This window comes from Ylistrum balloti, unplaced genomic scaffold (assembly GCF_031769215.1).
Source record: "Ylistrum balloti isolate Yb309-2 unplaced genomic scaffold, AGI_CSIRO_Ybal_v1 Utg369820, whole genome shotgun sequence".
Classification (NCBI taxonomy): Eukaryota; Metazoa; Mollusca; class Bivalvia; order Pectinida; family Pectinidae; genus Ylistrum; species Ylistrum balloti.
Window position 1 is genome coordinate 1,106,109 of NW_026781988.1, and position 24,678 is coordinate 1,130,786.

At 36.5% G+C, this 24,678-nt stretch overlaps 2 protein-coding genes across 4 annotated transcripts; one reads left to right on the forward strand and one right to left on the reverse strand.

Moving 5' to 3' along the window:
- Nucleotides 1-1,462: 1,462 nt before the first annotated feature.
- LOC132545011 (centriolin-like) lies at nt 1,463-9,605 on the reverse strand. Its single transcript, XM_060208675.1, has 9 exons — nt 9,590-9,605; nt 8,920-8,970; nt 8,089-8,172; nt 7,140-7,328; nt 6,670-6,816; nt 5,708-5,769; nt 4,955-5,054; nt 4,387-4,618; nt 1,463-1,511 (listed from the first exon to the last, which is right to left on the reverse strand). The coding sequence occupies exons 1-9, from the start codon at nt 9,603-9,605 to the stop codon at nt 1,463-1,465; spliced, it is 930 nt and encodes a 309-aa protein (XP_060064658.1).
- A 1,251-nt stretch (nt 9,606-10,856) lies between these two features.
- LOC132545029 (ketohexokinase-like) lies at nt 10,857-23,539 on the forward strand. Of its 3 annotated transcripts, none has more exons than XM_060208694.1 (7): nt 10,857-11,127; nt 14,304-14,420; nt 14,573-14,710; nt 15,197-15,269; nt 15,595-15,715; nt 17,785-17,899; nt 22,585-23,539. In XM_060208694.1, the coding sequence occupies exons 1-7, from the start codon at nt 11,024-11,026 to the stop codon at nt 22,838-22,840; spliced, it is 924 nt and encodes a 307-aa protein (XP_060064677.1). In that variant the 5' UTR covers nt 10,857-11,023; the 3' UTR covers nt 22,841-23,539. The 3 variants fall into 3 exon arrangements, with proteins under 3 accessions (XP_060064677.1, XP_060064679.1, XP_060064680.1); XM_060208696.1 differs by lacking the exon at nt 10,857-11,127 and adding an exon at nt 12,069-12,168; XM_060208697.1 differs by lacking the exon at nt 10,857-11,127 and adding an exon at nt 12,122-12,173.
- The last annotated feature ends 1,139 nt before the right edge of the window (nt 23,540-24,678 follow it).

Genomic DNA, 24,678 nt, shown 5'->3' on the forward strand with positions numbered 1-24,678 from the left:
TTCTGTGACCTGTTTTCATAAACTGATATATAAACAAATTGGTCAAAATACGTTGGTTCCCATGGATATGCCAGCAGTTGTGCGTGTTAATACTTTACACAACAAGCGAGTCCTATATATGTGAGGAGAATCCAACATGATTTTCCAAATCAGGTCCGAATTGTCTCTCATGTACTACAAGAGACGAAGTGGAACCTACATACACGGTTCAATGCAAAATGGTCATGCTCCGTCCAAATATGGACAATGCACAACTATAGAACTTGGAAAATCTACAAATAAAATTAGAAAACGATCTTCCAGTGCTTCCCAAGAAGTAGTGATAACAAACTATAACTGTCAAATCCCAAATGGCTGACTGGTGGCAATATTGTTTTTCTCGGATCGATCCCGAAGTGGACAATGCACAATTACAACCTACCGAGGAACTTTAAAAATACATGATTCACTCATAATATCTTTTAAAAAAGCGAAGAACACACAGACGGAGGGCGATTTGAACTGTCCATAGCTATGTTGGTGTTGGCTAAAAGTCAACGAAGAAAGTATTTTTCAAATCCCCCGCCGAAATCCGCTTTTGGCGATTGAAGTTTATCAATACGTCTTAGCATATTTGCGGTCAAAATGTTGAAACATACATATTACAAAACAACCATTAATTTCGGGAAGTGTAGATGTTAAGACGAACAATATGCATTACAAAATAAACAGCTGGAGAACAAAATCAAGATACTCTGATACAAAATGGTCACCAATTCCGAAAAAAGCGAACACAAAAAGCTCAGTCATCATCCGAATCATCGCACAGTGTCGACTACTGCTGTGTCACATTGAAACATAATTACGCCATCATAGTTATTCTTGACAAACACTTTAAATCTCTCTACCAGCAAAATTTACTCCTAACTTGCCTGGAATGATCTTAAGATGGTTTCGATCTTCCAAATTTGTCCGAAATCAGGACTTTATTTTGTTCCCACTTCCACAACTACCATTATGTGTCTCTTTTCAGAAAGAAGACTGTCATTGCATTTAGCCTTTATTTATTACCACGTACCTAATCAGGATGACGTTTTTAAAGAAACGAACATCATGGTAGATATCAAACATATACACAGTGTAAGTGTGTATAACGATGATATGAACATGTATGTCAATAACGGGGCGTGTAGGCAGTCGGTCAAAACTTTTACAAACGTTAGGCCGACTTGCCGGTCCGTCTGGAGTTTCACGTGTCGATGTTGGAATACACGGCTTTGTAGTATGATGTCATCAGTTTTCATAAAAACTACTGTAACAGATTATAGGAAAATCACACAAAACACAGTATAGATGCCAGGTATGTATATTTAATTTTTCGTTTTTCGAAAACTCTGTGGTTTTCTGAATTCACAAGTCATCTCACTGATCTCTAGGAGATTGTTCTCGTGAAGTAACTGTTAAAGGTATAGAGTATCGGATGTTAGTCTGTGTGGGGCGATTCTGTATCATCTGTACATGTTAGGTCCTGGCTGCTGACTGGAAAATAGAAGAATTTGAATAGCTCAAATTATATGTAGATTTTCTCAAATCCTATAGAGATCTCTTGTACAAGATTTGAATCAGAAATTTATTAGTTCTTAACTACGTGTAATTTTATGACGAAACAAATACAAACATGAAGTTGTAGGAGTGAATATACATGTTATCAAAACATGATATGGAAAAAAGTCCAAATTTATGCTGGCCCGTCTTTCTCAATTCTAATGGCTGTTTAATAAAGAAGTTGGTCTGAAGTAAAAACTTTGCAATATTTCGTAAAAGTACGTTCTTAAAATCATCACAGTCACTATGTAGAACTGACTATACTGTCAGTCTGAGAATCGCGGTCACTTTATGTAGAACTGACTATACTGTCAATCTGAGAATCGCGGTCACTTTATGTAGAACTGACTATACTGTCAGAGAATCACTGAGAATCGCGGTCACTTTACTGTAGATCACTGCCACTTTATATAGAACTGATACTGTCAGTCAGAGAATCACTGCCAGTCAGTCAGAGAATCACTGCCACTTTATATAGAACTGACTATAATCTGAGCTGCCACTTTATCACTTTATATAGAACTGCCACTTTATATATACTATACAGTCAGAGAATCACTGCCACTTTATATAGAACTGACTATACTGTCAGTCAGAGAATCACTGCCACTTTATATAGAACTGACTATACTGTCAGTCAGAGAATCACTGCCACTTTATATAGAACTGACTGTACTGTCAGTCAGAGAATCGCGGTCACTTTATATAGAACTGACTATACTGTCAGTCTGAGAATCGCGGTCACTTTATGTAGAACTGACTATACTGTCAGTCTGAGAATCGCGGTCACTTTATATAGAACTGACTATACTGTCAGTCAGAGAATCACTGCCACTTTATATAGAACTGACTATCAGTCTACTTGGTCACTTTATATAGAACTGACTATACTGTCAGTCAGAGAATCACTGCCACTTTATATAGAACTGACTATACTGTCAGTCTGAGAATCGTGGTCACTTTATATAGAACTGACTATACTGTCAGTCAGAGAATCACTGCCACTTTATATAGAACTGACTATACTGTCAGTCTGAGAATCGTGGTCACTTTAAATTCTTCTGATAGACATTTCTTGTATTCTTATATAGAAATACTTAATAGCTGTAATCCATCACGGAATATTTGTTGGCATTTATCAATGTCACTTACATTTTAAATTTCTTTGATTTTGCTGAGGTTTCTTGTTTTCAAATGAGGGTGTGTGAAAACTGTATTCATCCGATTAAAGTATTCCATTTATAGTGTAATAAACATTACATATACGTTTTGTTGTGTTATGTAGTAGTGTCGTGATTCATATCATCCCAAGGAAAACCTTACTGTCCCTAGAAGTATACGAGAGATATCGACGCTTCAAATCTTGTAGCAAAACGCCTCCTGCTGGAAACATATATATGAAGGGTATGTATTGTTTTAGTCGTTAGTATTCCTTGTGCTTTAAATGTTACTCACCTTGTCCTCATTTGAGTGACATTACTTTACTTCCACTGACCAATATTGAACTCAATGAAACAAAAGGCGTTGGTCCTGATCTTATTCTCCTAGTACTTTTTAAAGCTCTTTTTATATTGATCAACATTTGCTCTTGATTGATCGACGTTGAGTTAGAATGGAGATTTGATTAATGTGTCGATAATTTCATGTTTTTAAAGCAATTTTTAAAAATTTCATCAGTTTTTAAGACAGGTTACGTACAAGAACATTTGCTTACAATATTAGTGATGTTCACTTGCAGGAGTCATAGTGTCCTTTGCCACTAATTCGTGTTCTTGTCGGGTGTTGTGGAAGAAAAAGACGTCGCTCATCATTGCAGAACACCAATGGTTAGTGAAAATATCAAAATAAAAAGAAACAAAACTGGAAACATGGTGTATGGTGCCACAGCTACACGGCTTTGAATGACATTGCTGTTTCAGCAATGATTATTCCTATTTTCCACTAACCACTAGTTAACTCCAACCAATGTGTGAACAACCAGGGCTCGTTTTTTTCTTGTATATTTGATGGGTCTCTATGTTAATCTTCTGTTTGCCATAATTTACATTAATTGTATCCAATTTAAATTTGAATCGAGATTCACTTGACATGTTTGTCCCTTCCATGTTGTTGTTACAACATGTTCAGCCAACCTTATCACTCCACAAACCCTATCACCTTACAGATTTAGTGTGGTTGAATGCTCTACTCTTACTACACGAGCACAGATATGGAGCTTAATTTTAGCCTTAATTGGCAATTAGTGAGTTATCATGTTCGCGATTACACTGCGGTTATTGCAGTGTACCTTTATCACAATTGGTTAATACAAATTTAAAATCTGAGGGGCGGACAAATGTGTTGTTTACATGTTTTATCATAATAATTTAAACTAAAGACTATTTATTGTCCTTTTGATCCAAAACAATGCTTAAAGATCCCCTCCAGGATTCAGAAACCAGTCATCACTTTTCCCGCGATTTTTACGTTTGGTAGGTGTAGTCTCCGTTCAGAAAATATTTACATGTAATTGGAAATAACCTTTTCTGTTGCACTTGATATTCAGTGCATTCTCCCTACAGGAAAATGTCAATGTATCAAGGCGCTAGTGGGCTGTCCCGTGTTTCTTTTTTTTTTTTTTTTTGTCATCGTGCCTAATATGTACCCGACGATTTTACGCAGCTGATGAAAATTTTCTCTAAAAATTATTGTTTTGTTACGAGATGACGATATCCGATGCCAACATCGGCAAACTCTCGCACGGGTTAATGGTCAGAAATTGCCTTTCAGTGGTAACTTGATTTCAATATGTACGTAGCTGACGTGAAATTCTCACCTCTCGCGAGATCGGCTATACTGGTACACTTGTAGTCCTCGTCCAGGTAAGGCGCACAATCGGACGCCGTGACCACGTCAAAGTCGTTCTCATATTGGCGCAGTCGGTCCGCCAGTACGTCTACCAGTCGCTCGCGCCGGTAAACCTTAAACTCTGCCTCCATCAGACGCGTCACCAATATTTCGTTGCCGTTCGTTGTCAACGGCGACGGTTTCCCGGCTGAGGAACAAAAACAGAAGAAGACTATTAGACAGTTATATCACATTCACGGTAATAACTTCAGCATCGTTAAATCGCGATGTGTTGATTATTTCTAAATTGACAATACTGTCTGGCTTATAAGTCCATAAACAGACAGTTGCAATGATCCAGCAAATCAGTGCAACTATTGAATAAGTAACGAGCACAGAAACAGGAAGTGTCGGAGAACCAACACAATTTACAAGCCAAGCACCCGGAACCTTATCATATTAGTCATCATTATACAATGTAATAACGTGAACGAGTCTGATGACGTCATATGACGGATTCTAAGTGATGGAGAAGATTGCTAACCTTTGCGGTCCTTATACGCATGCGCTAGCCGTCGCCGGAATTGTTCCCTGATCAACCGTAGCTGTTCCTCATGGCGACCCGTCTGCTTCTTCATGTACACCTGGCAACATAAGATCACTTGTAAATGACGTCATAACCTTGTTGGGGGGGGGGGGGGGAGGGGGGGAGTTGTGTTAAACCTCCGTTAACTTACCATGATAATGCTAGCCAATCCATTTAGATTGCTATGGAAATAGCAACACCACCCATTGGCTTTTTATGAGAGAACGCTTTACACGCCGTTAAACCATGGCATGTGCAGGTGACGGAGGAATGATATGTCTGCTGTATCTCGCTGCATCTCCTAAGGGGCAACTTATTGAGGAGGAACACCCCTAGCAGACCAGGAGTGATGTCTCCGACGCCTTTGGTGTAGGGGACATCAGAGAACAATCAGAGGGTATGCAACGTTCCATTGCTAGGTCGTAGGAGGCGACTAAAATGTGGCTCCTTACAAAATGATTTCTACAAGGGGGACACCGACGACTGAGAGACCATAGCAGTTCTGCAGACACCATTGGATCTTCCTATTTTCCTTTCCTTTCTGTCTTCCTCCTTATTTGCGTTATTTCCCACTCTTGGCACCCGTCCACATATGAACCTGACTGTTTCGAGTATGTTTAACTCGTAAAAACAAAAAAGTGCTGTTGTTCTTATCAGACCAAAAGGTTAGATTAAATGTAGTTTGGTCGATGAAATATTTTCTTTACTCACCAGAAGTTTACTGCGGTCCTTTGTCACCTTCTGTAACATTTCTTCTTTTATCCCGAGTTCGCCTTCAAATAACAAAGTGAAAACATTCGTATACTGGGAAAGATATCGATGACTTCCCATGTTCGGGGATCTGAGAGGTTGGCTTTATTATTACTATAACATTTTACGTGGATTGTACTAGACACTTAGGTGAAAGCACCTTTCCATACTAGCTTTTATTCCGATACAGTAGAGCCAAAGACTGAAATAAAGAGAATCATAAAGGGACAGCGATGTTAAGGACATGAATTTTGGGAACTAAGAAAATGCCTTAGAGAAATCAAAACTAGTCGAAAGAGATGTTTGAAAAAGGAGGACAGGATGTACGTTGTGTAGTAATCCCATATTTCACTAAATTTCGTGTTGTTCAATATTGAAGGATTTCAAAAGAACGTCATGTACAGGAAAAAACCATCGGAAAGTAAATGATGCCGATTTCCAGAGCTTTGCCAGTATTCTAATACTGTGAAAGTTTGGTTGAATTCACCCGATTGGTATCTAGACTGGTGGATGAAAGACATGATGAAATGTTGAAACAACCTTTATTTATTGTTTTTCTGTAAGAGTATCAGGATTTTTGGGAATCCAGATGGTGCAGTGACGTGAAAGGTCACGGCCTGTAACTATGTTAAGGCCTTTTCGTTCACATTCCATTGTTTGATCCTCAATCGACCTGTAAAGATGACCTTTCTGTAGAAATCGTACGCGCATCTCTGATCTGAAGCATCACCACTTTACAGTCTGATCGTGGCGGCGCTGTTTGATAAAAGTGACTCCAAAAATGGCGGCGTTGATGTTGACTCGATTTACTTTGCCACTGAGAAATGTTGAGAAAACAGCATTACTTGCGAGGCGTACTCGGAAATCTCAAACATTGGATATTCATTATCAGTACAGAAACAACCCATTCACCTATCACCTACTGTTTAGTTTTTCTAGGTCCAGTTCCGACTTCTCCAGTCTTCGCTCGCGTTCCCGGAGAAGATCGATTTGTTTACAACATTCCTCCTTCAAATCAGCTTTATGTCTTTCTAACACGTTTTCTCGATGTCTGCATTCGTTGAGAGATTCTGAAATAAATAAGAATGCAGCAGAGTCGAATGAATTCTAGACATTAACGCTCAAATGAAAATTCTAGATACAAATGAAATTCTATTTACATAAGTTACGAAATGCCAGTATTCATCAACTAGGGACGCTGCGTCATTATACTCTAGTCCAGAGCCACAAATGGGACTTCAGAAATCAGCGCTCTTGTACAGAAAACATGTCACTGTTGCGTTCAGCGCTTGTCATTCGAGAAAACCAGTTGTGGTGTATATTTTTACATATATTTTAAAACCCATTGCCCCCGATTCTGTGAGATTTGACAAATAGTGACGTTGTTCGAGACCTTGTGACTCGTCCAGCTGATGTGAAAGTCGTGACTTGTCTTTGGTTAGGTGCTGGTTGGCCATTGACAGACGGACAACTTCCAGGTCCAACTGATGGAGCTTATTGGTCAGTTCCTGTATCTCGGCCTCGAGCTTCCTCTCGCGCTTCTGCCCCTTTTCAAGTCTTTGCTTGAGCTGTTTTTCTGATTCTGTCAGTAAAGAAACGTAATTCCACATCTTTATAACATTCGAGGATGGCGATGCTATAAATACGTACGTGATGTTTGCTTTTAAATGAACGGCACATTTAAATACCATACACCAGAACGAATTGTAATGATCACATTCCTGATATTTTTATAATGTATCATGTATAACTGTTAAATAATATATATTCGCGAGGCTTCGTTTTCCCGATTTATCTCCTTGACCTTTGATTTGTGAATAATACTCTTAAAATTCCACTTGTACTAAAATTTCATACCGATTTTTAATTTTGATAGCGCGTGGGCTTATTAACTTGTGGACTTCAGAGTATCCACGAAAATTACTTTATGATTCTACAGTATCTGTAGGTATTGGTAGGTTGGTTAACAGGTTTTTCGTCTCCTTGACTCCTCCTGTGTTCGGGTATCGTCTCACCGACGAACGTCAGTGTTCTGGCGACGTGAGGGGGCGACCTGCATCCCCCTCATTGGGATGGAACCGTCTGTAGCTGTAATCATTTGATCATACTAGTCTTAGAAGATGGCCCCAGGACCTAATATTGTCATAACCTAACTCTAGCAGAAGCTGAGAGGAAGAGTTGGGGGCCTATCTGTATTTGGTCTGTGTTCGGGTAATTTTGAAGTTTTTTCTAATATCTTAATAATTGTATTGTCTGATGCTATCCATAGACCTCTGGTGAGGAGGGGGGGGGGGGGGGCATTCGATACAAGAGGAGTAATGATCTGTAGTTTAGTTACAAACCTTCCATCTTCGCCTTGTACTCTCCATGGCCCGCTTGGTCGATGGACAGCTGTGATATTCTTCGGAGCAACGCATCCTGTTTAACTGTGAAACCATATTAATGATTTCATACAAATAGACCAAACACAGAAGCGTGTTAGAGACATTTCGGAAGATTAGTTACTGCTTTTCTGACGGGAGTCGTCTTGGACCTGTTACTATAAACGCATGTAAATTACACCATACAGATTACGTTTATTTAACTATTAATAACAATCCCGTTAGCTAGACATAGAATTGAAAATACATATTCTATGGAAATTATCTATTAACAGATAAATTCTTTTGTGTTCGGATCAAGTTAGCGCCGTGTTCCATAACCTCGTTAAATGGCGTTTGTGTTGTAGTTACAGTTATCACGTCACGAGATATCATTTCTTCAGGAAAAACACATCATTTTGCGCTTACAACTGGCATATATTACAATTGTAAATTGTAATTTTAAGTTTCGTTGAACAATAGAAGTGTGTCTGGCAATGTCGTCTTTCCGTGGCTCATGTATACCAATAAGTGTACAGAACATGACACAAGCTCGACAATTGAACTAATTAATCTAAATACACCTCTGATAATTTCGGGGTTTTTTCTCTCTAGTTTTTGCTTTCTTTGGCCACATTAGAATGACTTTCGTACTGTGTAAAATCTTGTATTATGGAAATTATTATTTTGCCTTTCTAGTCATGACGTCATGCTGACAAATGGCTATCGAGTTCGTTTCAGTTAACAAGGGATTCCTTAAATGCGCAAGATAATGTGCCGATGCTGTGGTGCACTATGCTAATTTAGTCTTACCATTTACCTCTCTGAGGAGATTCCGTTTATTGAATAACCGAAGTACTCTGTCTGTAACGATAAAAATCACGAGGTAAAAAAACTGTGTTATTAACGTTTACAGTGATTATACTGGAGGTAGGCTATATAAATTGACTCTAGAATATGATTTAAATTCTATAGTTGTGCATAATTTGTCGTAAAGTAAATGTATTAGTTAAGGAATGGACAAGGCAATAGGTCACATATATGTAGGGTTGACATTTATCATCTTATCTATTTATAGCTTTTCTTACCTGTGGTCCCGGAATAGAAAAGTAAGAATTTCATATATAACAGTTTAAATAAGATAAATTCTTACAAAGTCAGTGCTGCAATAAACTATAAGTCTATGATTATTTTATTCATTTGAATAATATTTCATAAATGGACTGTACAGAAATTTTGACATCTCTAATGCTTCAATGATATTATTTTTACCTTTTTTCCCAAATTGTCAGGCTTAAAAAAATACGCAGAAAACAATTATATGATGTCGGGTATGCTTCGGTGTCCATACAAATAACTTATATAACGACATTTCATTGTCTAATGCTTGAAAAAAAAAGAACAAAAAAATATCGAGAAAAAAATGCATCCTGTGACGTAAATGTGAAGATGGAGTGACACTAAAAAAATAACGTTTACATACCTATCTTCCTCCCCATCTTGATTGACGTCCACTTCCTGTTGTTTCACGTGCGTTTCCATGTCGACGAATTCCCTGTCAAATCATAACGTCATATTTTGCATACTTTTGACAGCGGAATGATGTTTTTTTTTTTTTTTTCGTATATCGCGAAGTTTAAGAATATTTTTATGAGAACTTTGACCATCAAATTTATCGTCACGAGTGTTGAAAACCTGCCACTTGCCTCCAACTTCAATCACGTTTTCCGTTTTAGATAGTCACACTCTATGATTCCCAACTCCAATAGTCTTTACATATTTCGTTAGATTTGACACCCAAAAACGTGTTCCCAATAAAGGGGTTTCCGTGATTTTTGTCAGCCATTCATCTCCTCGCTAATTCACTGAATCAGATATATCCATGCTTAATCAAACTTGAGCTAGAAGTAAAGTGTAGATCTGCAGTATGTACATCAGCTTTTGTGAAGAAGAAGATGTTATCTTCAATATCTTACACAAAGACAGTTGCAGATAGCAAAATAAGCAGTAAGGAAGACTCGTTACGTAATGTGAAATCAAAAAGTCCAAATAAACAGAGGAGGAAGTACCGATTTAAATGATACAGATGATTTATTGTATGCCTGACGTTATCTTGTGAAATTTTGACGAATTATGGAAAGGGTTATGATCTGGAGGAGGGATTTTCCCTATAACATGAGCGAACGGAGTTTTTTTTTTATAGAAAACTGAGTTGTTTCAAATTTTAAATGGGGTCGGTCAACGAACGCCATGCAATAGGCCTCTTTTTCTTCTTCTATAGGTCTGAAAGAGAACGTTTCTATACTTCATATGTAAATTTTAAAAAGGAAATAATTCTACTTATAACTCTACTGTATCGTTATGTCTACAACTTGTGTGATGTCGTAAAATATAAAAATTATCATATTTATTAGGATTTATTAGGATGCATGATGGACGCAGGCTGGGAATAAGCCTCTGTGTCCATATCTGTAAATGAATTCACAATAAATAATATTCTAATGATAAATACATATATTGACATCAAATTAAACAACATGCTTTACTGGAAACGCATTTTATTATAATTTCTATTGTTCCACTCAAACCTGGATGTACTGGAAACATAACTCGTATAAGTCGTGTCGATTCATCATTTAAAAAGTTGGCACGCGTACGCCGCAAATCAGGTAGGAGTTATCTACCGTTCGTAAACATCCGGCAGAATATTTTGATAAACTTGTGTGGAAAGTGACACATGGCTACGCCGATATGAAACCAAGGAACAGGTCTCGCGCAACTATCCCAGGTTACCTCTGATAAAACTAGGCTCAGTGACACGACCGATAAATCAACCGAATTTACCAACTACATTTATAGCAGCTGCGGGTAGTCAGTGCTTTCCTGAAACCGAAAGTACAGCTTTTGACTGATTGAAATGGAATCTGAGTCGGGTGTGAAGAAAGTGTTGAGTATTGGGATGGTATGCCTGGACATTGTGACGGTGTGTCATAAATATCCAAAAGAAGACACAGATCAAAGGTGACCACACATGTGCAATATTAAAAAATGCTGCTTACTGGAAATACTGTACATTTATCAAATAAGACACATGAAGTACAGATTTCGGTCAAATGATTAAAGTATTGTTGGCTTAACAGACCATATTTAAGATAAAAACAAATAACACAGATTTCTGTTGAAGTAAGGAAGAAAGAAAGAAAACAGAAAATGAATAATGGGCACCTGCATTTTGATATTATAAGAGAACCATGTCAAGTCAGGAAGAACATTATACAAATAAACCTGTACATATCTGTGTTTACAACTGAAAAAATGCTTTTTTATTCGTGTGTGACCATAACAGATAACTAACCAATGATTACAAGATATGAGTAGGTGGAGACAACCAAACTTTAATTGACTTTTTAACAGCTTTTCCATCATAAACTTGATCATGACAGCACTGTGATTTTGGTCCGAACTATGCATTGACTGTCCACTCAAATTAGAATTAAAAGGTTATTGTATTTTGTCCCCAAACCAAGACAGACCAGAATCTATAAAATTTGTACTTATTTCCAAGTTTGATGTTCAGCGGTAAATGTCATAAGGCACAAGATTCCAGTCTCCCTTGTCCAGGTTCTGACATTGCAGTGCTGCAGCACTAATACCATGGACTTAGATCTAATCTAAAATTTATTTTATTACTGTGAAAAAAGTCCTCAGTTGGCCCAATCATCCATTCTGGCTCCCTGTGAAAGGATGCGATTTTTCAGTATGTATTTATGTAGCATGTAGATGAAACATTACAAATGATGACTGATTTCTGAGACTGGAAATGGGGATTATAAAAAAAAGCTACTTGTTATCTTAGATAAGTAGTGGTAAATGTTTGTTTGATTTTGGTAAGATTTGTAAAAAGTGACATTTCTTATAGTAAAGTTTTTGACACTTCTCAGATACACACCTCAGAGGAGCTGTGCCATTAAAGACTATGAAAAGAGTTCTCTGTGTTGGATTAGCTTGCCTTGATCATATAGCCACTTGTGAAAACTTCCCAAAGGAGGACACTGGTCAAATGTCACGTAATGTTTGGCTCAAAATTTCTATTTTTATAATCGAGGATGGCACTTTTAAATTATACCATTTGTCAGAAATTAATAAAGGTTTGAATATTAGCAGTAATAGTTTTGTCAAGTCTAAGTTTCGACAATAAAGTAAAATGGGATTATCGATAAATTTGTCCCATACAATTGTTTATATTTTTTCTTGTACCACCAGATATATATATAGGATATCTGAGGTTTTCATGAACATAACAGAATATCTTTTTTTTTCATTATATTCCATCATCCCATGATGTAGGGGGAGATAATTCAGGCATTAGTGGAGACTTGTTAAATTTGGTTTAAATATCTTATTAACAATTATTGTTTGTTTTTTTATTACTATTATTACTTTTTTTCTCTGTAATTTATGAGAAATATTTGCTGGAAAGGAAGTACAGAAAAGCTCTATGCATTTATAAATCTCCAAATATTGACACCATTTTTCTGCATTCTGACATATACTTCATGCATGGATACAGGCTCCAGTAGCCTTCAGTTAATAATGTAGTGTGTATTGAATTCTGTTGTGATCTGGGTGATGTTATCTATAAAATGAGACCTTTGTAGCGTTGTTGTGATCTGGGTGATGTTATCTATAAAATGAGACCTTTGTAGTGTTGTTGTGATCTGGGTGATGTTATCTATAAGGTTTGTAATGAGACCTTTGTAGTGTTGTTGTGATATGGGTGATGTTATCTATAAAATGAGACCTTTGTAGCGTTGTTGTGATCTGGGTGATGTTATCTATAAAATGAGACCTTTGTAGTGTTGTTGTGATCTGGGTGATGTTATCTATAAAATGAGACCTTTGTAGTGTTGTTGTGATCTGGGTGATGTTCTCTATAAAATGAGACCTTTGTAGAGTTGTTGTGATATGGGTGATGTTATCTATAAGGTTTGTGATGAGACCTTTGTAGCGTTGTTGTGATCTGGGGTATGTTCTCTATAAAATGAGACCTTTGTAGAGTTGTTGTGATATGGGTGATGCTATCTATAAGGTTTGTGATGAGACCTTTGTAGCGTTGTTGTGATCTGGGTGATGTTATCTATAAAATATCTATAAAATGAGACCTTTGTAGTGTTGTTGTGATCTGGGTGATGTTATCTATAAAATGAGACCTTTGTAGTGTTGTTGTGATCTGGGTGATGTTATCTATAAAATGAGACCTTTGTAGTGTTGTTGTGATCTGGTGATGTTATCTATAAAATGAGACCTTTGTAGTGTTGTTGTGATCTGGGTGATGTTATCTATAAAATGAGACCTTTGTAGTGTTGTTGTGATCTGGTGATGTTATCTATAAAATGAGACCTTTGTAGTGTTGTTGTGATCTGGGTGATGTTATCTATAAAATGAGACCTTTGTAGTGTTGTTGTGATCTGGTGATGTTATCTATAAAATGAGACCTTTGTAGAGTTGTTGTGATATGGGTGATGTTATCTATAAGGTTTGTGATGAGACCTTTGTAGCGTTGTTGTGATCTGGGTGATGTTCTCTATAAAATGAGACCTTTGTAGAGTTGTTGTGATATGGGTGATGTTATCTATAAGGTTTGTGATGAGACCTTTGTAGCGTTGTTGTGATCTGGGTGATGTTCTCTATAAAATGAGACCTTTGTAGAGTTGTTGTGATATGGGTGATGCTATCTATAAGGTTTGTGATGAGACCTTTGTAGCGTTGTTGTGATCTGGGTGATGTTCTCTATAAAATGAGACCTTTGTAGTGTTGTTGTGATCTGGGTGATGTTATCTATAAAATGAGACCTTTGTAGTGTTGTTGTGATCTGGGTGATGTTATCTATAAAATGAGACCTTTGTAGTGTTGTTGTGATCTGGGTGATGTTATCTATAAAATGAGACCTTTGTAGTGTTGTTGTGATCTGGGTGATGTTATCTATAAGGTTTGTAATGAGACCTTTGTAGGGTTGTTGCCAGATCTTTTCCTGATCATATTGTACCTTTTCTGGTTTTATCCTGACATCTTTACATCATTCTGACTTTGTCCGTCCAGACTTTTCCTTGAAACACAGACCTTTAGCTACATGATTCTAGACCTAGATCACTCGTTTGTGACCTTGGTGTGGTGACCTTGTCTGTGCTGCCTTACAGAGTGCAGGACTACTACTGGCAGAGAGGAGGAAATGCCTCCACTACAAGCACTGTACTGGCTATGCTGGGGGAGAGGTCAGAGTTCATGGGAGCCATGGCAACAGATATAGAAAGCAAGTATGTGATTTTTATCTATCACAGATTTACGAAAAAGATTTGTTGTGTTATAATTATTATTTTTAGTAAAATTTATGAATTTTTTTCAAAATGTGAATTACTTAAAGTTTTCAAATGTTTTTTTTTGCTAACTGTGTTTTGTTCTTTTTCAGTTTTCTCAGGGACAATCTAAAGAGTTATGGAGTTAATTTTGACAATGCAATGGTTTGTGGATCTGAAGTCAATACCCCTGTTTCCATGGTGATCATTAACAAATCTAATGGATCAAGGACAATTCTACACTGTGCCAAGTAAATATGTGACATATTACACTGTAAATCAATGCAGGTTGTGTGTCTCTATTCATGTTGTATGGTTTTTCATTAACAAAATGTTTAAATTTTCTAAAAATTTTTTAATTTTTCGTTTTTTATTCAAGCCACAAAGAAATAACTCTGGGCCTGTAAGCATTTGTTGAAAGATACTGTATAAGTTATAAGAAATATTTTTATTTCACTAATTTGAATGCAGATTACTCAAAGTTAATTACATGTAAATTGAAATTCTGACAACTTAGGATGGAGTACAAGTAATTCTATGTTAAATTTGAAAACTTTCCTGTGAATACATGTTCTAATTTGTATAGAGCTCATTTAAAGAACTAATAATTTGACATTTAATTCAGATATTTGAAGTTGTATAGAGAATGAAAATGGAACAAAATATTTCTAAACCAAGTGTTCAATTTTAATATCAGAAGAGAAGAAAATGTTTTGAATCTTTATTTGATTTGACAGAAATTTACCTGAGCTGTCTTTTAGTCATTTCCAAGCATTAGATCTCTCACAGTATAAATGGATCCATGTAGAGGTAGGGATGAAATGTTTTCAGACATCTATTTCTACCTAATAAATCAATAATGAGATCAAACTACATAATGGTGAAAAGTAGCTGGATGGATATTGTGATGACAGTCATAGCTACTAAATAAGTAAATGTACAAGGACACCAGTCTCGTCACAAACATCACAGAGTGTCACATGGGTAATTTCAGTTCCAATAAATGTAATTTTATTTCTGATATTTGTCTCTGATTTTAAAGATAACATATCTATTGAAATATTGCCTCTGTCTTTACAAGTGACATTTCTATTCAAGTGTATATGATAAGAAATCTATTGCTGTGTACATTTAGGGTCGGCCAGCACCAGAAGCATACAGTCAGATCATGCAGAGTGTGGTGCAGTACAATGAGACAGCTGTCAACAAAATCAGAATCTCTCTTGAACTGGAAAAACCAGGACGTCCTCAGCTAGGTTCGCCAAACTTTCAACAATTCTGTTTTGACAACCTCAGGCATCAGCTTGTGAAAATGTGTTCAGAAAATATATTTACAGAATATATATCTATAAAACTGGTCTGTGTGTTAAATCAGGGTATAGGTTGTTAGCTCAGGGTGCAGATTGTTAGCTCAGGGTGTAGGTTGTTAGTTCAGGGTATAGGTTGTTAGCTCAGGGTGCAGATTGTTAGTTCAGGGTATAGGTTGTTAGCTCAGGGTGCAGATTGCTAGTTCAGGGTATAGGTTGTTAGCTCAGGGTGTAGATCGCTAGTTCAGGGTATAGGTTGTTTCAGGGTTTTAGTTCAGGGTATAGGTTGTTAGTTCAGGGTGCAGATTGTTCAGGGTATAGGTTGTTCAGGGTGCAGATTGTTAGTTCAGGGTGCAGATTGTTAGCTCAGGGTGCAGATTGTTAGTTCAGGGTATAGGTTGTTAGCTCAGGGTGTAGATCGCTAGTTCAGGGTATAGGTTGTTAGTTCAGGGTGTAGGTTGTTAGCTCAGGGTGCAGATTGTAGTTAGGGTATAGGTTGTTAGCTCAGGGTGCAGATTAGTTCAGGGTATAGGTTGTTTCAGGGTGTAGGTTGTTAGCTCAGGGTGTAGATCGCTAGTTCAGGGTATAGGTTGTTAGCTCAGGGTGTAGATCGCTAGTTCAGGGTATAGGTTGTTAGCTCAGGGTGTAGGTTGTTAGCTCAGGGTGTAGATGCTAGTTCAGGGTATAGGTTGTGCTCAGGGTGTAGATCGCTAGTTCAGGGTATAGGTTGTTAGCTCAGGGTGTAGATCGCTAGTTCAGGGTATAGGTTGTTAGCTCAGGGTGTAGATCGCTAGTTCAGGGTATAGGTTGTTAGCTCAGGGTGTAGGTTGTTAGTTCAGGGTGTAGTTCGCTAGTTCAGGGTATAGGTTGTTAGCTCAGGGTGTAGATCGCTAGTTCAGGGTATAGGTTGTTAGCTCAGGGTGTAGATCGCTAGTTCAGGGTATAGGTTGTTAGCTCAGGGTGTAGATCGCTAGTTCAGGGTATAGGTTGTTAGCTCAGGGTGTAGGTTGTTAGCTCAGGGTGTAGATCGCTAGTTCAGGGTATAGGTTGTTAGCTCAGGGTGTAGATCGCTAGTTCAGGGTATAGGTTGTTAGCTCAGGGTGTAGATCGCTAGTTCAGGGTATAGGTTGTTAGCTCAGGGTGTAGATAGCTAGTACAGGGTATAGTATGTTAGCTCAGGGTGTTGGTTGTTAGCTCAGGGTGTAGATCGCTAGTTCAGGGTATAGGTTGTTAGCTCAGGGTGTAGATCGCTAGTTCAGGGTATAGGTTGTTAGCTCAGGGTGTAGGTTGTTAGCTCAGGGTGTAGGTTGTTAGCTCAGGGTGCAGATTGCTAGTTCAGGGTATAGGTTGTTAGCTCAGGGTGCAGATTGCTAGTTCAGGGTATAGGTTGTTAGCTCAGGGTGCAGATTGTTAGTTCAGGGTATAGGTTGTTAGCTCAGGGTGCAGATTGCTAGTTCAGGGTATAGGTTGTTAGCTCAGGGTGCAGATCGCTAGTTCAGGGTATAGGTTGTTAGCTCAGGGTGCAGATCGCTAGTTCAGGGTGTAGGTTGTTAGCTCAGGGTGCAGATCGCTAGTTCAGGGTGCAGATTGTTAGTTCAGGGTGCAGATTGTTAGTTCAGGGTGCAGATTGTTAGTTCAGGGTGCAGATTGTTTTTTTCTTGGTGCAGGTTGTTAGTTTTGGGTGCAGATTGTTAGTTCAGGGTGCAGATCGCTAGTTCAGGGTGTAGGTTATTAGTTCAGGTTGCAGGTTGTTATTTCAGTGTGCATATTGCAGAGGAACTATATTGAAAACTGCACGGATTAAAAATGTTTTCTTACTTTTTAATGCATGTCGCTGATGTTATTTAGATGATTATTTTATCAATGTACCTGATATATTACATAACTTTATGAATTTATTTGCTGTATCACAACTAGAGATATATTTTATGTTGCTATGAGTTGATATCAGTTCATAACGTATTACTTGTATTCATTCAGTGCAGCATTGAGATCTTCTCCTTTGTATTTTAATGCAGATCCTCTTATACAGTATGCAGATGTGATATTTATCTCCAAGGAAAAGGCTGATGATGAACGTTTGTTTTCTAAAGAAGACGTTGTTCGCACCTACATCAAGAAATGTAAAGCTGGGTAGGTACAGATATTCACCAAACAAATTTTTGTAAAACTAACACTATCATACAGCAGATAAAGACCTTTAGGACTGCACAAAAGACACACAACTTCATACCACCTTTTAATACTGCTTTAGGGCTAGATACCATCGAACCAAACAATGAATTGAAATCCATCCTATGACTGTTTCATCCTGCTAGGATTCTGAATTTCATCAGTAATACTAAGGATCTCAATTCTGAATACTAGGAGGTGACTGAGGAAGATCAAACATGATTGAAAAAATATGTCAAAATCTAGATTGGGAGGTGCACTATTCCCATAATTCAATAAATTTCGTAATCTTCCTATATCTGATCTACAGAATGTCCTGTACATGTGTATGTTCTGAACCTATTGGAATGAATTAAAATGTTGGAAGAAGGAGCCAAGAGATTTGAGTTTCATTATTTATTTTCTTGTCAAATGTTGAAATTAAAAATTTCAGAATAATAATACTAACACGATTGTCATAAACACGATTTAATATACAAAATGTTCGTGCTGATAGATGGGCTAAAACAGGGAAAACTAAAGAATTGTTGAAATTGCCAATCTATAATCACACACCAAAGTTGACATGACTTGGGATTTATTCATTGGGTAGTAAGTCGTTAGATTATTACTGGGTGACTTTATTTCTGTAATAACAGTGCTGTTATTTCTGGGAATAAGTGTAGTATATTTGTGTTAACAAAGCTGTGGTGATGTGTGATATTTCTGTAATAACAGTGCTGTTATTTCTGGGAATAAGTGTAGTATATTTGTGTTAACAAAGCTGTGGTGATCTGCAATATTTCTGTGATAACAGTGCTGTTATTTCTGGGAATAAGTGTAGTATATTTAACAAAGCTGTGGTGATCTGCAATATTTCTGTAATAACAGTGCTGTTATTTCTGGGAATAAGTGTAGTATATTTAACAAAGCTGTGGTGATCTGCAATATTTCTGTAATAACAGTGCTGTTATTTCTGGGAATAAGTGTAGTATATTTGTGTTAACAAAGCTGTGGTGATCTGCAATATTTCTGTAATAACAGTGCTGTTATTTCTGGGAATAAGTGTAGTATATTTGTGTTAACAAAGCTGTGGTGATCTGCAATATTTCTGTAATAACAGTGCTGTTATTTCTGGGAATAAGTGTAGTATATTTGTGTTAACAAAGCTGTGGTGATCTGCAATATTTCTGTAATAACAGTGCTGTTATTTCTGGGAATAAGTGTAGTATATTTGTGTTAACAAAGCTGTGGTGATCTGCAATATTTCTGTAATAACAGTGCTGTTATTTCTGGGAATAAGTGTAGTATATTTGTGTTAACAAAGCTGTGGTGATCTGCAATATTTCTGTAATAACAGTGCTGTTATTTCTGGGAATAAGTGTAGTATATTTGTGTTAACAAAGCTGTGGTGTATCTGTTAACAAAGCTGTGGTGATGTGTGATATTTCTGTAATAACAGTGCTGTTATTTCTGGGAATAAGTGTAGTATATTTGTGTTAACAAATCTGTAATAACAGTGCTGTTATTTCTGGGAATAAGTGTAGTATATTTGTGTTAACAGAGCTGTGGTGATGTGTGATATTTCTGTAATAACAGTGCTGTTATTTCTGGGAATAAGTGTAGTATATTTGTGTTAACAAAGCTGTGGTGATGTGTGATATTTCTGTAATAACAGTGCTGTTATTTCTGGGAATAAGTGTAGTATATTTGTGTTAACAAAGCTGTGGTGATCTGCAATATTTCTGTAATAACAGTGCTGTTATTTCTGGGAATAAGTGTAGTATATTTAACAAAGCTTGGTGAGATATTTCTGTAATAACAGTGCTGTTATTTCTGGGAATAAGTGTAGTATATTTGTGTTAACAAAGCTGTGGTGATCTGCAATATTTCTGTAATAACAGTGCTGTTATTTCTGGGAATAAGTGTAGTATATTTGTGTTAACAAAGCTGTGGTGATGTGCAATATTTCTGTAATAACAGTGCTGTTATTTCTGGGAATAAGTGTAGTATATTTGTGTTAACAAAGCTGTGGTGATGTGTGATATTTCTGTAATAACAGTGCTGTTATTTCTGGGAATAAGTGTAGTATATTTGTGTTAACAAAGCTGTGGTGATGTGTGATATTTCTGTAATAACAGTGCTGTTATTTCTGGGAATAAGTGTAGTATATTTGTGTTAACAAAGCTGTGGTGATGTGTGATATTTCTGTAATAACAGTGCTGTTACAGTTAACAAAGCTGTGGTGATGTGTGATATTTCTGTAATAACAGTGCTGTTATTTCTGGGAATAAGTGTAGTATATTTGTGTTAACAAAGCTGTAATGGTGATAACAAAGCTGTGGTGATGTGTGATATTTCTGTAATAACAGTGCTGTTATTTCTGGGAATAAGTGTAGTATATTTGTGTTAACAAAGCTGTGTGATGTGTATATCTTGCTGTTATTTCTGGGAATAAGTGTAGTATAAAGCTGTGGTGATGTGTGTATATTTCTGTAATAACAGTGCTGTTATTTCTGGGAATAAGTGTAGTATATTTGTGTTAACAAGCTGTGGTGAGCTGTGGTGAGTGTAGTATATTTGTGTTAACAGAGCTGTGGTGATGTGTGATATTTCTGTAATAACAGTGCTGTTATTTCTGGGAATAAGTGTAGTATATTTAACAAAGCTGTGGTGATGTGTGATATTTCTGTAATAACAGTGCTGTGATGACAGAGCTGTGGTGATGTGTGATATTTCTGTGATAACAGTGCTGTTATTTCTGGGAATAAGTGTAGTATATGTTAACATAAGCTGTGTATATTTGTGTTAACAAAGCTGTGGTGATGTGTGATATAATAACAGTGCAATATTTCTGTAAGTGTAGTATATTTAACAAAGCTGTGGTGATGTGTGATATTTCTGTAATAACAGTGCTGTTATTTCTGGGAATAAGTGTAGTATATTTGTGTTAACAAAGCTGTGGTGATGTGTGATATTTCTGTAATAACAGTGCTGTTATTTCTGGGAATAAGTGTAGTATATTTGTGTTAACAAAGCTGTGGTGATCTGCAATATTTCTGTGTTGACAGAGCTGTGGTGATGTGTGATATTTCTGTAATAACAGTGCTGTTATTTCTGGGAATAAGTGTAGTATATTTAACAAAGCTGTGGTGATGTGTGATATTTCTGTAATAAAAGTGCTGTTATTTCTGGGAATAAGTGTAGTATATGTTAACAAAGCTGTGGTGATGTGTGATATTTCTGTAATAACAGTGCTGTTATTTCTGGGAATAAGTGTAGTATATTTGTGTTAACAAAGCTGTGGTGATGTGTGATATTTCTGTAATAACAGTGCTGTTATTTCTGGGAATAAGTGTAGTATATTTGTGTTAACAAAGCTGTGGTGATCTGCAATATTTCTGTAATAACAGTGCTGTTATTTCTGGGAATAAGTGTAGTATATTTGTGTTAACAAAGCTGTGGTGATGTGTGATATTTCTGTAATAACAGTGCTGTTATTTCTGGGAATAAGTGTAGTATATTTGTGTTAACAAAGCTGTGGTGATGTGTGATATTTCTGTAATAACAGTGCTGTTATTTCTGGGAATAAGTGTAGTATATTTAACAAAGCTGTGGTGATGTGTGATATTTCTGTAATAACAGTGCTGTTATTTCTGGGAATAAGTGTAGTATATTTAACAAAGCTGTGGTGATGTGTGATATTTCTGTAATAACAGTGCTGTTATTTCTGGGAATAAGTGTAGTATATTTGTGTTAACAAAGCTGTGGTGATCTGCAATATTTCTGTAATAACAGTGCTGTTATTTCTGGGAATAAGTGTAGTATATTTGTGTTAACAAAGCTGTGGTGATCTGCAATATTTCTGTAATAACAGTGCTGTTATTTCTGGGAATAAGTGTAGTATATTTGTGTTAACAAAGCTGTGGTGATGTGTGATATTTCTGTAATAACAGTGCTGTTATTTCTGGGAATAAGTGTAGTATATTTGTGTTAACAAAGCTGTGGTGATGTGTGATATTTCTGTAATAACAGTGCTGTTATTTCTGGGAATAAGTGTAGTATATTTGTGTTAACAAAGCTGTGGTGATCTGCAATATTTCTGTAATAACAGTGCTGTTATTTCTGGGAATAAGTGTAGTATATTTAACAAAGCTGTGGTGATGTGTGATATTTCTGTAATAACAGTGCTGTTATTTCTGGGAATAAGTGTAGTATATTTGTGTTAACAAAGCTGTGGTGATGTGTGATATTTCTGTAATAACAGTGCTGTTATTTCTGGGAATAAGTGTAGTATATTTAACAAAGCTGTGGTGATGTGCGATATATTTGTGATGACAGAGCTGTGGTGATGTGTGATATTTCTGTGATAACAGTGCTGTTATTTCTGGGAATAAGTGTAGTATATTTGTGTTAACAAAGCTGTGGTGATCTGCAATATTTCTGTGTTGACAGAGCTGTGGTGATCTGCAATAATTTTGTGATGACAGAGCTGTGGTGATGTGTGATATTTTTTTGTTGACAAGAGCTGTGGTGATCTGCAATAATTTTGTTTTGACAGAGCTGTGGTGATGTGTGATATTTTTTTGTTGACAAGAGCTGTGGTGATGTGTGATATTTTTGTTTTGACAGAGCTGTGGTGATGTGTGATATTTTTGTGTCAACAGAGCCATGGTGATTTGTGCGTGGGGTGACCAAGGTGCTGCCGGCCTCGGCACAGACGGCTTCCTGTGTACCAGTCCCATTTTTCCTCCAGAGACAATGGTAGACACCCTTGGTGCTGGCGATACATTCAATGCCGCCACCATCTTTGCTCTCTGTCAAGGTTGCAGTTTACAGGACGCTATCACCCTGGGCTGTAGAGTAGCTGGAGCTAAGTGTGGCATGAAGGGCAACAATGGACTTAAAGACATCAAATGGTAGATGTTGTGTATGGTACACTAGTTGGAACATTATAAATCATCTCAGTAAGTTTTATAAATACTTGTAAAGATCTGAAAATGGTGGAAAATATCTGAAAATAGTATCTAAATTTACATTATCTTTCTAAGACAATGGTATTATAATGGGTTTAACCAAAGATTCCTCTTAACATGCATTGTTCCTAATAAACAGCATACCAGATGTTTCTTTATCAAGACAGAATCTTCAAAAAATGAGTGACTGATTTCCTGTAAGCAAGAAGTTATTTAAGACTAGAAGGATGAGGATCACTCGCTGGGAAAAGTGGGGACCTAAATCCTCACATGTAGAATCTCCTATACCTACATACAAATTATACAATATATTTATAGTATTAAATGGATTCTAGTTTGTGTCAACATCAACTGTCACTGCTGTCCAGGGCCCTTTTTTTTTCTGGGTTTGACTAGTTGGACAAAAGCTGTAAGTTTATGAGAGAAGTTCAGACCTGCTGATTTTCCATTCTTAGAATCTTTGAATTGGCAGGTATGTTCTGATTTATACTTGAAATATATCATTTAAAATGCTGAAGAACTAATTTGTATACATAAACAAAAGGCCCCTGACCTCTAGTCTCTGTTCATATATGTATGCCAGTGAGATTGTTTTCCCACGTCTGATAAATAACTATTGTAAAATATTTTGAATCATAGTCTAGTGATTTTGGTGAATAATTTATCATATTAAATTATTTTAAACATTGCCAGTTTTATGTCACTTTTATTTAATTGAAGGTTATACAACATGCAATCATATACACCTTTGTGTATTGTTTATGACAAAAATGTTGAACGATTATTTTTTTAAAGTTTATGGTTAGCTACTTATCAAGACTGAATAAATAAACACAGAAGACTATATTTCTTCTACAAAATACATATATTTATTCAATTCGTATTTAAAATGCATTAAGTTATAAAGAGATTTTTCACTAGTCTATAAGTTCACCATAAAAAAGTTTGTTTCATTCATCACACCATACACACGTCATTCTGAGATAATGACCATACAAACCTAGCGTTCCATCACAATCTTTAAAAAAAACATAACTTAAGGACGGTTTTAATTAAACATAACACTTAGCAAAACATTTTCTGCATGCAAATTTCACAACTTGCCTACAGATTTCGTTGATCATGTCATGCGTGGTTGATTCTGTAGAGATGGAAAATTTGATCATGTAAAGCACATATTTTTCACGCATCATATGATTCACATGACATTCTCACTGCCAGGGGGACAGAATGTGGAATCATCACAGATGACTTGTATTTAAACACAAACAATATTAAATAATGTTACTTTGTTTCGGAGAATTTATACATCGTTGTCTATGACTGTGATGGTAGCAATTAGGCACCTTGTAGTGCTACAGATCATACAGACAAAACTTGAATATCACAGTGTAGCTTTTCCTCTCTGACAAATTCAGTCTACCTCACCTTATCCATCTGACCTCTCACCTCTCACCTTACAATCCTTCTAACCTGTCACCATATAATCTACCTGACCTCTCAACTCTCACCTTACCATCTATCAAACTCCTAAACAAATTAGTCCTATTACTGGTATGTTGAAACATGAACCAAAAATAACTTGTAATATGAAGAACACAGAGACCTTAAAGATATCAACATAATAAATTATTATCATGCTTAATTGATACACAAAGAAAAAATCTCAACATTTTTACCTAGGTTTTGCTTATTGTATCTACTGGAATTTTGATTTCAAGATGTTACATAATACCCTAGGTAACAGAAATTTTAGATTCAAAATTGAACAACCATGATCACAAA

Excerpts from the sequence above, each read along its gene's own strand:
- LOC132545011 (XM_060208675.1), bottom strand. Across the intron at positions 5,055-5,707 it reads AGGACCGCAGTAAACTTCTG|GTGTACATGAAGAAGCAGAC; the intron begins GTGAGTAAAGAA and ends TTATGTTGCCAG. Across the intron at positions 4,619-4,954 it reads TGCGTATAAGGACCGCAAAG|CCGGGAAACCGTCGCCGTTG; the intron begins GTTAGCAATCTT and ends TTTGTTCCTCAG.
- LOC132545029 (XM_060208694.1), top strand. The coding sequence starts at position 11,024 with ATGGAATCTGAGTCGGGTGTGAAGAAAGTGTTGAGTATTGGGATGGTA. Across the intron at positions 11,128-14,303 it reads AAAGAAGACACAGATCAAAG|AGTGCAGGACTACTACTGGC; the intron begins GTGACCACACAT and ends GCTGCCTTACAG. Across the intron at positions 14,421-14,572 it reads GCAACAGATATAGAAAGCAA|TTTTCTCAGGGACAATCTAA; the intron begins GTATGTGATTTT and ends GTTCTTTTTCAG.